Consider the following 13,238-nt stretch of genomic DNA (forward strand, 5'->3'; position numbering starts at 1 on the left):
AATTATAAAGAGTTCAAACCAGAGAAGAGAGCAAATTCTACACAGCAGGAGCAAAACAAGACACAGAAGATACTTGGCAGGAAACGTACCCCAAATGTTCCTTCCCTCTCCGGGAATTTGTAGCCCTCCGTGGGGGTGGGCGCTAAGAGTCCTCTGAGGAAACCTGCAGGGAGAGAGGTACAGCCAGTAAGACCCTCTCTCTGCCACTCGATTCAGGGATGCTCTGGGCAGCACCCAGACCCCCCCCCCCTTAACCCCAAGCGCTGGAAATCAGCCTCTCCGTGACACAGGCCGGCCTTTGACTGGAAACGGAATCCCCAATAAGAACCACGTCCTTGGCCTAGCAAGGTTACTCTCCCGGAGAAGGATCCCAGCACCCGCTTTTCAGAGAGATTTACACACGTTTCCTATCCGTCCTTGAGGTGTTCCACAGGTTAATTATGCTGCAGTTGAAGAGGTGGTGCTTTTTTGCCAGTTTTAAAATCCATTCCCCGCAGCTGCTCTGCATGTTGTTTATCCATCTTAAGCCAGTTTTTTTTACTACTCGGCCAAAGGAGTCCTACAGCTATTGCAGCCTTTTCCCACAGGAGAACCAAACCACTTACCTCTCCCTCCTGGCTGTTCTCCGGCTCTTCAATCAGGCGCAGCCTGTGAAGACAGAAAGCCAGGCGGGCTTTCAGAGCAGGCCTCCAAGGGCCGGAAAGGGCCTGGCCCCCCCAGCCCAGGTTTTGCCCTTCTCGGTGGCTGTTGGGTAGTTGCCAGTGGCCGCCCCCACCGCTGAGTGGTTTGGCAGCACAAAAAGCACCCCACCCTCTGCAGCCAGGCCCTTTCCCACAGAAGCTGGGGGGCGGGGGGAGAGAAGCTAGGGCTGTGCACGCACACAATCCCTCCAAGGGCAGAATTAACCACCTTGTTTTGGGGCGTATAGTTGTCAAAAACAAAAAGGGGGCCTGCTGGGAAAAAAGCCATCATTGGGACCACGGGTGGCACGCAGAACCCTCTCTGTGAGCACATGCACTGTTGCCCCAATCCTAGGCCTTCGCTTTAAGCCTCCACCGCTGTGTGCAAAAAAAAAAGTTTAATCAACATCAACTTCTCGCAGGAAAAAAAAGATCTTGCAAAGTTGGAATTGATTGAACTTTTTAGTCCCACCCAGTCTGCCGTTACAACTGCAGTCACGCCCACCTGGCACCCGACAATACGTAAGTGGGTTTTGGCTTGCAGTTTGGGCACTCGGTCTCTAAAAGATTCACCATCACTGGCCTAGGAGATACCATGAATGGGAAAGGGGGGGGGGTTGAAAGTGCAGTGGCACACACGCACTCTCTAGTCTAGTCAACGAGGCAGGAGCCGCCACAGTTCCCGGTTCCAGCTGCCCTTTCAGCAGGACTTGCCACCGCCATCGAGGGCCCAGACAGAAAACTGGGCCAACACCCCCCCCCCAGCGTTTTCAGCATTTCTAAACTTTCCCTGAAGTTTCAGCAAGACAGAAGAGAGAAGTGAGCGACATCCAAGAGCTCTCAAGTCAACTAGGCCTGCCTTTCTTTCCCAAAAGCATTGTTACTCTCTGGCGTGGGGGCGTGAGTGCACGAGTGCGCACGCTCTTAAGTGAGTTCACCTTCAAACTGCTTTTCTATAAAACGCTCCCTTCTATTGGTACCAGCTGCTGGTCCGCATCCCCAGACTGGCTCTTATCCTGGGATTCAATCTGCAAGCTAGCTCTGTGCACAAGTTTAAGTGGAGCGAGGGGAAGGGGGGGCTAGCCAGGTCAGACTCTTTTCTCCCCCACCCCACCCCCCCTCCAGCACTGACTGGTCCTGGCTGTGGAGAAGGGAGCAAAACACTGCAGACCGGCATCTGCCAGTCCCCACACCTGGTCCAGCAAGATAGCTGGGACCCCAAAACCACCCCCAACAGGAGGGAAAACCCAGCGCCTCTCCAACCTCTGCAGCATTCAGCAGCCACAGATCGTGGCATCCCTACGGTGCATGTTAAGTGTTTGGCACTGCTGGAAAGTTGACCAACAAGGTGGGAACTGCGTTCCCAAACATAAGGCCATGCTAAGGAGCCTTGGTGGAGCAGTGGGCTAATGCCTCCTTAAGTAACACCAGCTGCCTACCATTAGTGCAGGTTCGAGTCCCACCAGGCTCAAGGTTGACTCAGCCTTCCATCCTTCCGAGGCAGGTAAAATGAGGACCCAGATTGTTGGGGGCAATAAGCTGACTTTGTAATAATGCTGCTTTGGGGGGGGGGGGGCAAAAGCCCTAATAAGCAGGCATATACATAGAATGAAGGCTATTGCTAAGCACATTGATTTGTGCTTCTTAGATTGTAAGCCGCCCTGAGTCTTCGGAGAAGGGCGGGATATAAATGGGATTAAAATAAAAATAAATAAAAATATTGCGTGCGGGGGGGGGATATCTTCTGGCATAGAGGGGGGGAGGGGGTGGTGTGTGGTGCTGGGAAGAGCAGAAGAAAAGGAATTTAGGCCTGCTCACAGCAGACGGCTGCCAAATGAGCGGGCAGCCTGGCCAGGCAGCGAGATCCGTCACTAGAAGGATTCCCAGCAGGACAAAGGGGGCCCTGATCCCACTCTGTGGGCCTTTAGTCAGACCCCATTTGGAGTCCAATTCTGGAGAACACCTCCCCCTTTAAAGATATTGATAAGCCTGCGTGAGTCCAGAGATGGGCAACCAAAATGGGGCAAGGTCTGAGGGAGAGGTTGGGGGGACTGAATACGCAGAGCCCAGAGGACAGGAGGGAAAGGGGGGACGTGGTCAAAACCTTTAAATTCTATTAGGGTAAATAAGGTTCTAGAAGGCAGCATTTTCAATATTAAGCAAAAATAGAGGGGGGAGTCCAAAAGTCATGTCGAGACAATGGGACTTCACAGGCAAAGCAGACCAATGTCCAGCGGAGACGTCAGGAGCCAAGTTTAAACATGCTTGGGATAAAAATGCCCATCATTCGACAAATATATATATATATGTATATAAAAATATTTATTAAAAACCCTCAAAGGGCAGGCTTGATGGACCACTGGGTCTTTGGTTCTACCCTTTGGACAGACGGCAAGGCGCAGGGGTGTTGCATGGGGGGGTCCTGCCCAAGGGGGGCCGCCCCAATCGGTGGTGGTGGTGGAAGAGGTGCCAGCCTGGGGGTCACTCTCCTGCTCCCTCCATTGTGTGTGTGTGTGGGGGGCTCTGACCCAGACAGACCCAGTCCACAATCCAGAGGTCCCGCTGGAGACTCCTGCTCAAAGAGCAAATGGCCGCCATAGCCAGGGGGGGGCCTTCACACAACCTTGTGTCATGCACCAGTTGTGCTGGTTCTCAGACAGGGGCCCGTTCATTGTCTCTCACACCCTTGTCACCCCGACTGCTGCCCTTCCCCGCCCCTCCAGAGCAGCTCAGCTGTGAGGCCTCCTGGGCGGGGGGGGGGGGGGAGAGGGGGGCACTCTGCTCTCCAGAAATAGACTTCCGAGTCCAATTCAAGGCACTGCTTTTGGGGCTGCCTCTCCCCAGCTGTATCTGCTCGCCCCATTGGACCCAGCTGAGAAGCCCCACGATGGGTCCCGTCTGTGCAGGGAGGGGCCGTCCTCGGGGATGCCGGGAGACAGCCCGCCTCCACTGTGGTGCTAGCCTTGCGGCCTCTTCACCGCCCAGACGCCAGCCCGCCCCATCCGGTGAATGCTCTGGGGACCAAGATCTTTGGGGTGGGGGGGCCCTCTGAGACCATGGTTGATATTCAGCCCTTCTTGTGCCTTCTGCTTTTTTATATTCTTAATTATGATTTTTTAAATATATATTTACTGTTCTTTAATTTAGTGCTGTGTGCCACCCAGAGTCGCTGCTTGTGAGAATGGCAGCCGTATAAATAGGATAAATGAATAAAATTATGTAACATCCACCAAGGAGACCCCTCTGTCGGTTCAGGCGAGGGGCCCTCCTGCCCTGGCGGGTCAAGCAGGTTCAGGTAAGGCGTCCCTAAGAACCCTAACTGTTGGACAGATTCTGCCCCTAAGCGAATCTGTATGTCTGGCCGCCCCACTTAGCGGCTGATTTTGACTCTGCACAATGTGGCCTCGGTCAGGGAGGGGAAGGGGCTGGGAGCGCGCCTCCCTCCTCTGCTTCTTCCAGGGCAGAGGCCAGGCCCAAGGAGCCGGAGCTCCAAGGGAACCGGCTTGGCGGCAGAACAAGCTTCCGCCCAAGGGGCCCCCAGGGCCACCTCCGGGGAGGAAAGGGAATGGGCCCTCCAGCTGCTCTTGAAGCAGGAGACGCGAGTCCAGCAGAACCGCACGACTAAGCAAACTCCCTCCAGAACCGCACAGGGCTCTGCCGGGAATCAGATAACGCCCCTCTTCTCTTGCTCCTCCTCAGCCCGTCCCGAGGGTCTCGCCACATCACCAGCCCAGCCGGGTACTAAGCTGCCTGGCAGTGCCGATGTAGGGCACCCCGCAGAAGGAAGGTTTGGGTAGGGAGGGGGAAAAGAGCACCAGAGCAAAGCCTCCACCTCTCTCCTAACTAGAAGGTTGACTGGCGGAGTCTCTCTCTGACGCTGCCCCTTCGTTGCGGAAGGGAGGAAAGCCGCCCCCCCAATCTCTGGGCCTTCCGCAAAGGGGTCCAAGCATAGCTCCGCCACAAACAGCCCCTCTGGTGTGGTCGCCACAGCCTTCCCACCGGGCAGGGCTGGTACAGCCCAGCTCCCTTTCTGGCCAAGAGGCAGCTCGGGGGGTCCCTCTCGCCCACTGGACTCTCACCTCTGGGCAAACTCGGCTTCGCTGCCCGAGCTCTCCTCTCCCAGCGGAGGCCCCGTCAGCGGGCGCTTGGCTCTCAGGGCGGTGGACGTCAGCAGGGGCGTGTGCAGGCGGCTACCGGAGGCGAGGCTGGTGCTGCCGCTGTGCTCAGAGGATCCTGGCAAAACAGGGCCCCAGAGAGACCGGTTTCCACCCTCGGCTCTCCAGAAACCCAACGGGTTCCTTTTCCTTACGGAGCCCCTCGGATGCCCCCACACCCACCGTTCAAACGTATCTTCTTGGAGGTGGCAGCGGGAGGCTGGGGGGCCGCCTCCTCTGGGGGGCTGAGGGAGTGCCGATAGGCCAGGAGGGAGGAAGAGCAGGCTTCCCCTTTGCTCTCCGAGAAATGAGCCTGGCCCGTCTTCTTCAAGTAGGCGAGGCTGCGGGCGGGAGGAAAAGGATGCTTTCAGCTGGGAAAGGGGGCTCCCCCAAAGCGCCCCCACAAGCCATTTCACTCACAGCAGGGCCTTATCCGGAGGCAACAGCCTCGGGGAAAATTCACTCAGCAGTTCCAAGAAGGGCAGGTTGATGAGACCCAGCTTGGGGTTTGGGGATGCCGGCTCCTCGAAGGCAAATTTTATACCATCCCTAGAATGAAGACGCTGTGAGGATGGCCCAGCTGCCTCCACTCCTCACTCCTCCCCCCCCTCCACCGAAAAGCGGCCTTCACACGGGCACTGGACCCCAGCCCTTCTTTCCCCGGCCACCTCCAGAGCGCCCTCACTTGTGCAAAGCCACCAGGGCTGGGCGGTTCTGCAGCTGGTGCAGCCCAAAGAGCAGAGAGAACCGCCGTGCCAAGTCCCGGATCTCCAGGAAGGCTGCCGAGTCCGTGGCCCCGGGTCCCTCTTCCAAGAAGAGCTGGGTCAGCAACTGGGAGCGAAGAGAGACCTTGCTAGCCACCAGCTGGGCTCCGTCCTCCAGCAGCAGCCCCACCACACCGCGAGGCACCGCTTACCTGCTGCAGGCTGAGTAGCAGCGTGTGAGCCCACTCCATTCGGTCAATTTGGCGGGTCTGAATCAGAGTTTCTTTGATGATATCCCCATAGTCATCATAGGACTGGTAGGAAAAATGGAACCCTGGATTCCTTGGTTTTTGTTTTTTATTAATTACACAAAACAGCAAAAACAGAAGGAATACATTTACATACATAAAGTTTTATGCTAAAACAAAAGTAATTATTATGAAGAGCCCTGGTGGTGCAGTGGTCAGAATGCAGCACTTCAGGCTAATTCTGCTGACTGTCGGCTGCCAGCAGTTCGACTCTCACCGGCTCCAGGTTGACTCGGCTTTCCGAGGTTGGTAAAATGAGGACCCAGACTGGTGTGTGTGTGTGTGGGGGGCTATGCTGACTCTGTAAACCGCTCGGGGGGGGCGTAAAAGGCCCTGTGAAACGGTACAGAAGTCTAAGTGCTGTTTCTATTGTCCGCGTAGCAGCTGAACGGGCGGTTCCTCTCCAGGGCTCTAGGGGCAACGGGGCTTTTCAGGCAGAGAGCCAGAAACTGGCTAGATACCTCCGGTCTACCAGAGGCGGTTCTTGGCTTTCGACCACGACTGGGATCAGAACGACTGCTGCTAAGCAAGGCAGTTGTTCAGCGAGTCGTGCTAGATTTTATGACCTTTTTTGCCAGTTATTAAACAAATGGTCTGAAATGGTACAGGGTCTACTGCCTGAGCAGGGGGCTGAACTAGAAGACCTCCAGTTGACCTCCTTCAACTGTTACTCTGTTACATCACAGCAATGGTTAAGTGAATCGTGTAATCACTCAGCAAACCCAGCTTCCCCCATTGACTCTGCATGTCCGAAGTCGGCTGGGAAGGTCGCAAATGGCAGCCTTTTGCTCCTCTTTGGATGTTGGGAGACAGGGGACTAGAAGCTCTAGAAACGGCTGCAGCGACTCTTGAGGCAAGGCACGGAACAGTTAAACTGGAATGACGACTGGCACTGAATACGTCCAGGGCAAATTCCCTATGCCTTCCCATCCAGCCTTGCGTACCTTAGAGTAATACTTGAAGACATCAGAAGCAGCACTCAGTTCCAGCACTCCATAGACAACCAATTTGCAGAATCCAGACAGCAAATTACGGCGCTGGTGCAGCTGTTCGACCTGAAGCTCTCCGTTTTCACTATCTGAGTTCATCAGCCAATTAAAAAGAAGAGAGGGGGTATTAGTGTGTTCACCCACTAACTCAAAAACTACTCCAAACCTCTCAAATTCCAACTTCAAGGATAATGCACACCATCATCGGGGGCTTGGCTGTGGTTGAAAACACGGTCCATTAGAAAGCCAGACAGCTGTGACTGCAGAGCAGACTCTGGCTGATACACCAATTCCTGCAGGACAGAGTGCCCTCCGTCAGTCAGCTGTGGACCGAAGATCAGGAGCAAATCACTCAACAGCACAAAGGCCTGCAAGGAAGAAAGGGAGCAAAAGAGAATCACACACTGAAGACGGCCATTTTCCCCCCAAGGTGGACGTAACGAAACAGGAGTACGGGGCGGGGTTCTTGGTGCTGCAGCTTATGAACGTTACCAAAGGCAGTATGTAAAATACATAGGTTTTTTGTATGACTCTAACGTAGATGATTCCTCAGCAGAACTAACCAAAATTGAGGATCTGAACCAGCAAAGTGATCTCCTAGTGCAAGAAGCAAAGAATAAGGCAAAAATCTGTATTGCAGACCTGCAAGAGACCAGATCTCACAGGTCTACATCAAATAGACGCATAGCACGCTCCGCTAGATCCTCTCGCTCCAGGGCTTCAACGATACATGACAAGCTACTAGAGGCTCGTGCGCTTGTAGAAGAAAAGGACGCACTTGCATCCTTTGCCAAGAAGGAAGCTGAAATAGAAGCCCAGAGAAAGACCCGCCAAGCAGAGGAGGAAGCCCAAATGAAAATTCTGCAAATAGAAAAGGAACGAGCAGCTGCCCTGGTAAAGCTGAAGGTCTATGAACAGGCAGCGAAGGAAAGCACCGATGTAGATTGTTCCATCCCAATAGAAGTGGACGATCCGATGGAACGCACCAGTCAATATGTGTTAAAGCATAATGTTTGCAACAATGCAGAGCCATCTTCCACACTGCCTACAAACATCACAGAAACCCCAGAACTGCAAAGGCCTGTACTCCTTCAGCACCACAACACAAGTGCATTCTCTGCATTTCCCACTCACCACTCAGAGACCACAGAACTGCCAAGGCCTACACCTTTTCCATGCCAACACGCAGGTGCGTCAGACAGCACAGAAGCCCCAAGCCTGCCAAGGCCAGCACCTCTTCAACGCCCAGAAGCAGGTGCGTCAACACTTCAAACTGCACCACCTCTTGCCAACGACGATGTAACTTCCAGCAATGATCAACGATTGAATCGACAACCAGCACAAATTTTAGAGACTACACCACAGCTGAATGCTTGTGCAACATCATTTCATCCTGGTATGCCTCACCCTAATTCACCAGAGAATTTTCCCACCCAAGGGGTCCTACAAGTTCCTTTGGCATCAAGGTTGCCAAAAAAAAGAGGGAGCCAAGCTATTCTCCAAAGCACCTGAAGGCAGGAGAAGAAGCAACGGATGGAAACTAATCAAGGAGAGAAGCAACCTAGAACTAAGGAGAAATTTCCTGACTCTTAGAACAATTAACCAGTGGAACAACCTGCCTCCAGAAGTTGTGGATGCTCCAGCACTGGAAGTTTTTAAGAAGAGACTGAACAGCCATTTGTCTGAAATGGTATAGGATTTCCTGCCTGAGCAGGGGGTTGGACTAGATGACCTCCAAGATCCCTTCCAGCTTTATATTATATTACGTATTATTACTATTACTACTATTGTTATTATCATCATCATCATCATCATCATCATCATCATCATCATTAAAAACCCCTCCACTGTGCTGTTCCCCCACTGGAGCCCCAGGCCAACTGGCAGAGAATTAACACTTAATCAATGGAACAGCTTGCCTCCTGCAGCTGCTCCATCCATCACTGGAGGTTTCCGAGATCCAGTCATTTTAAGGTATAAGGACTCCTGCCTTGGGGAGGGGGCTGGACTAGAAGACCCTCAAGGTCACTTCCAGTTCTAGGATTCTATGAATCCAGATTGTGGGAATGGCACCTTTATTTGCATCAGCTGCACAACATCCTATCTGTTTACAACAGCTACTTTGGGAGGAATTAGGGTGAGGGGATTTTGACCGAAGCCCCACCTCTTGGTGAATCTGCCCCAGAGGCATGAAGGCAACAATGACACCCAAAAAAATACTTGCTTAATTTTTATTTATTCAATTTCTATTCCCCTCCCATCTCAAGCAACGTTGTGTAGCGAATAATCATAAAATCAGTTCAACTACAAACATCACACACACAGAGATATTAATAAAAAATATAATTATAGGTATTAATATAACCAAGGAACAGGGACAGGGCCTTTCACACACACAGAGCCCAGACCCGGACACATAAGCAGTCTTTGTGGCTTCACCAAAGGGCAACAGGGCCGGGCGCTTCCTAATCTCTGGCGAGAGAAGATCTCTCTCTGGAGGGATGGGGGCTGTCACTGAGAAGGCCGGCCTCCGAGTCCCCGCCAGCAGATATTCCCTGGCTGACGGGAGATGCTCAGCACGCCAGACTGAACTGGGAGGAGATGATGTTCTGTGAGGTTAAGCAGAAAACTGAGAGGAAGAAACAGCTTCCCCACAGGGAGATTCTTCCAGACTAAGAAGACAGGGGTGCTGCTGAGCTTGGAAAGAATAGAAATATTTAAAGATGTCCAACTTGGAGTCAAAGGGAGGTGAAGTAAAGAGTAAGCTTAGGGGACAACCATGTTAATGATTGCAATATAAATGCAATAAATAAATAATAAATAAATAAATCTTATGCCAGAATTCTTAAAATCAGCAACAAGTTAATAGCACACGATCAGTCAATCGATCGATCAATAGCAAGTACTAAAGACTAAAGTTTGGGCCAGTTAAGCAACTTTGCTATTTATGTGGGGGGTTTTTTATTGGGGCTTGCTTATCTGTTTAAACCTTGGATGGTAAGAGCCAGCCCCTGCCCCTTCTCATTCCCCCCCCGCCCACACACCCACACCCACGGATCAGGCTCAGAGGCCCCTCACCTGCTCCTGGACACAGGGCTCCACGTCCACGAGGCAGCTCTGGCAGAGGGAGCAGAAGGCAGCCACTTTGTCCTTGAGGCTGAGCAGCTGCTGCTGGGGATGGAAAGGGAAGCGTGAAGGCCTGGCAGGAAGGGCCCCGGCCAAAGATCCCAAACACCCGCTCACCTGGTCAGGGACGGCCCCGGCTGAGCAGCGGGACAGTTCCCAGAGCAACGAGAAGTGGGCGCAGGTCATGGCAGGGATCACCACCTACAAGGAGAAGAGGGAGGCAGCGGGCAGACACGTGGCCCCCGTGGGCTCCTGCCCAAAGCGAGAAAAGGCCCCCTCGGAGGGCGGAAGAGCGACCGAGCAAGAAGGTGGCCCAAGCAGGGAGGCGCCCAGCTGTTTCGGGCCCAGGCCAGCTGGCCCAGTACCTGCTCGTAGGCCTCGCCCGTGTTCAGCAGGTGGCGCAGGAGATGGACGCAGGGCTGGAAGAACCCCCAGGGAGTCAGGTCGTGGGCGCTGCGGATGAAAAGGGCAGAAGGAGCATGGGCCGGCCCCTGGACGCTCACCAGAGAGGCCACCATGCATGTGTTGGAGACTGCTGCGGGGGAGCAGGCGCCTTGGACAAACCAGCATGGACACGGCCAGGCTGAATACTGTCCGCTCACCTGTGGAAGAAGGCAATGCGTCTTAATGTGGTAGCCATGCTGTACACCTCCTCCTGCTCGGAGAATGAGGACTGCCAAGAAAAGAACAAACAACAACGCGATGTGCTTCTCCTCCTCCTCCGCACGAGAGAGGAACATCCAGACACAGAATCGCAGATGTGAGGACCAACCCCAGGCTCAGAGTAGGAACCCTCAACAGCATCCCTGGCAAAAATGGTTCAATCTTTTCTTGAAAACCTCTAGTGACCGAGCACCTGCCGCTTCAGAAGGCAGCCTGTTCTATTGCTTGACGGTCTCCCGGGCAGGGAAAATCCTCCTTGTTTCAAGTCGGGATCTCCCTTTGGAGACTCCCGTCTTCTGGTTCCCGTCCTGCCCTCGGGCATTACAGGGAATAAATCCTGACTGCCCGCCCTGTGGCTGCCCTCCGTGGATGGGAAGACGGCTATTGTGTCTCCACTCGGCTTTTCCTTCTTTGGGCTAAACGTACCAAGTTCAACCGCTCTTGGTAGGATTCAGACCCCAAGCCTTTTAATATCCTTGTCACTCTTTATACTCTTTCCAATTCCACCACCCAAAACGGCATTGGCTCTTTTGGCAGCTGTGGCACATTGCTGGCTCAAGCTTGATCTGAGATCTACGACGACACCCAGATTCTTCTCACAAATACTAGGGTGGAGCCAAGGATCCCTTATCTTGTACCCGTGCATCTGATTTTTGCATTTCTCACCGATGAACATGGAGCTGCCTCAGGGCCAGAGTTAAAAGTCTGTCAGGATCTTTTTGAGCCTCGAGCATGTCTTCTGGAGTTCGCAACCCCTCCCCCCCAAATGAACGTCTCTTCAGTTCCCTCATCTAAGTCTTTCGTGAAGGTCCGAGACAGAACCCTGGGGTGCCCTGCTGCACATCCCACCTTCCACGTGGACCCTTCAGGGCCACATGCTGTCCACAGTCATTCAGTCAACTGCAAATCCGTCTGGGAATGAGGCTATCCCATCTCTCGCTGTTCCGGTTTATCAATGAGACTGTTGTCTATCAGATGTCTTACTGAAGTCTAAGCACAGGGCTCCTTCGTTCCCTTGGTCCACCGATCAATATCAAATTAATTTAAAATTTTATTTTATTTATTATTTATTATTATTTTATTTTATTTATTTATTTATTATTATTTATTTTAAATTTTAAATTAATTTAATTTTATTTAAATTAATTCAAAGAAAGCAGTATGCTTTGTCGGCATGACCCGTGCTGAAGGATCCGCCTACGAACCCACGGCTTCATTGTATTCTCTAGGGCTTTCCTAGGTATTGATGTCAGGGTGATTGGTCTTCCTTTCCCGAGTCTGCTTCCCCCCCTTTCTGACATACTGCAACGAGACTGGCGGCTCCTCCTCTTCCGTCTTCTGCGCTTCTCTAGGCAGAGTCCAGCCAGGTGCTCTGAGACGATGCCCACCGGTTCCCAGGCGACACTCTGGGACGGGCCGTCCGTCTGGGCCAGGAGAATTGAACTGGCCTATAGCACATACCTACAGCCAGCCACGTCATTATTGTTTCTTTTTCCTTAATATTTATCTAAACACTTTCAATGGGGTTTTCATCCTTGGTGTCACTAATCAGCTTATATTAAAATGAAATTTCATTGCATTCAGCTGTCAAAGGGTAACTACCTCCAATATGCACTACATAAACATGACAAAAAATTATGCATATACCCACGTACGGACAGATATATGACAGTTTGGATGTATACATATATATGGTGATAAAAAAAGGAATCCTGCGAATTTACAAGATGGATGGCATAAGGAACAAAGCTGTTGCAGAATCTAGTAGTTCTGCTAGAAATATTTCAAAACCTCGGTCCCAGAGTGAAAGTCTGTCTTGGGATTAAATTAGTGGACTAGTGAAATGCTGTGGGCACATCATACTTGGATTTTAGTAAGGCATTTATTTTATTTATTTATTTATTTAGTTATATTTATATACCGCCCTATTCCCTGAGGACTCAGGGCGGTTTACAGGGAATTAAAAATCCAAAATACAAAAATTAAGAACCAAATTAAAAAATATTAAATTAACCCTGTAGTCAGTTAAAAAGAACCCCAAATTAAAAATTCCTCCTCAGTCTGGGCCCGAGAGCTCGAAGAGCCAGGTCTTCAGGCCCCGGCGGAATGATCGAAGGTCGGGGGCAGTTCTCAGCTCCACTGGCAGCTGGTTCCAGAGGGCAGGCGCTCCCACCGAGAAGGCCCTATCCCTGGGTGTCACCCGCCGGCAGTCTCTTACCGGCGGGACCCTGAGCAGACCCTCCCTGTGGGAGCGCACTGGGCGAAGGGCGTTTGATGCCGGCAGCAGGTGTTCCCTCAGATATCCCGGACCCAGGCCATGTAGGGCTTTATAGGTGATAACCAGCGCCTTGAATTTCACCCGGAGGGCAACCGGAAGCCAATGCAGCTCACGGAGTAGAGGTGTTACATGGGAGTATCGGGAAGCCCCCATTACAACTCGCGCGGCCGCATTCTGCACCAGTTGAAGCCTTCGAGTGGTCTTCAAGGGCAGCCCCATGTAGAGAGCGTTACAGTAGTCCAAACGGGAGGTCACAAGCGCATGAGTAACTGTGCGTAGGGCGTCTCGGTCCAGATAGGGACGCAACTGGCGCACCAGGCGAACAAAGTAGACCAC

General features: G+C 52.4%; 1 protein-coding gene and 1 long non-coding RNA gene across 2 annotated transcripts in view; both read right to left on the minus strand.

Moving 5' to 3' along the window:
- Window positions 1–48: 48 nt before the first annotated feature.
- On the minus strand, window positions 49–990 carry LOC310637257. The gene is made up of 3 exons (XR_014491898.1): window positions 910–990; window positions 606–648; window positions 49–163 (listed from the first exon to the last, which is right to left on the minus strand). It is a non-coding gene; the product is annotated as an uncharacterized lncRNA (long non-coding RNA).
- A 4,260-nt stretch (window positions 991–5,250) lies between these two features.
- The window catches only part of STAG3 (STAG3 cohesin complex component), a gene marked incomplete at both ends in the record, with an annotated part of 44,510 nt that continues 36,522 nt past the window's right edge, over window positions 5,251–13,238 (minus strand). Inside the window, 7 exons of the mRNA XM_083358212.1 lie at window positions 5,251–5,383; window positions 5,520–5,665; window positions 5,751–5,852; window positions 6,791–6,924; window positions 7,035–7,203; window positions 9,914–10,162; window positions 10,327–10,563. Of these exons, the coding sequence (XP_083214338.1) occupies window positions 5,251–5,383; window positions 5,520–5,665; window positions 5,751–5,852; window positions 6,791–6,924; window positions 7,035–7,203; window positions 9,914–10,162; window positions 10,327–10,563 (1,170 nt within the window). The remainder of the gene's footprint in view (window positions 5,384–5,519; window positions 5,666–5,750; window positions 5,853–6,790; window positions 6,925–7,034; window positions 7,204–9,913; window positions 10,163–10,326; window positions 10,564–13,238) is intronic.

Source organism: Vipera ursinii, assembly GCF_947247035.1.
Source record: "Vipera ursinii genome assembly, chromosome: 3".
In the NCBI taxonomy this organism is placed as follows: Eukaryota; Metazoa; Chordata; class Lepidosauria; order Squamata; family Viperidae; genus Vipera; species Vipera ursinii.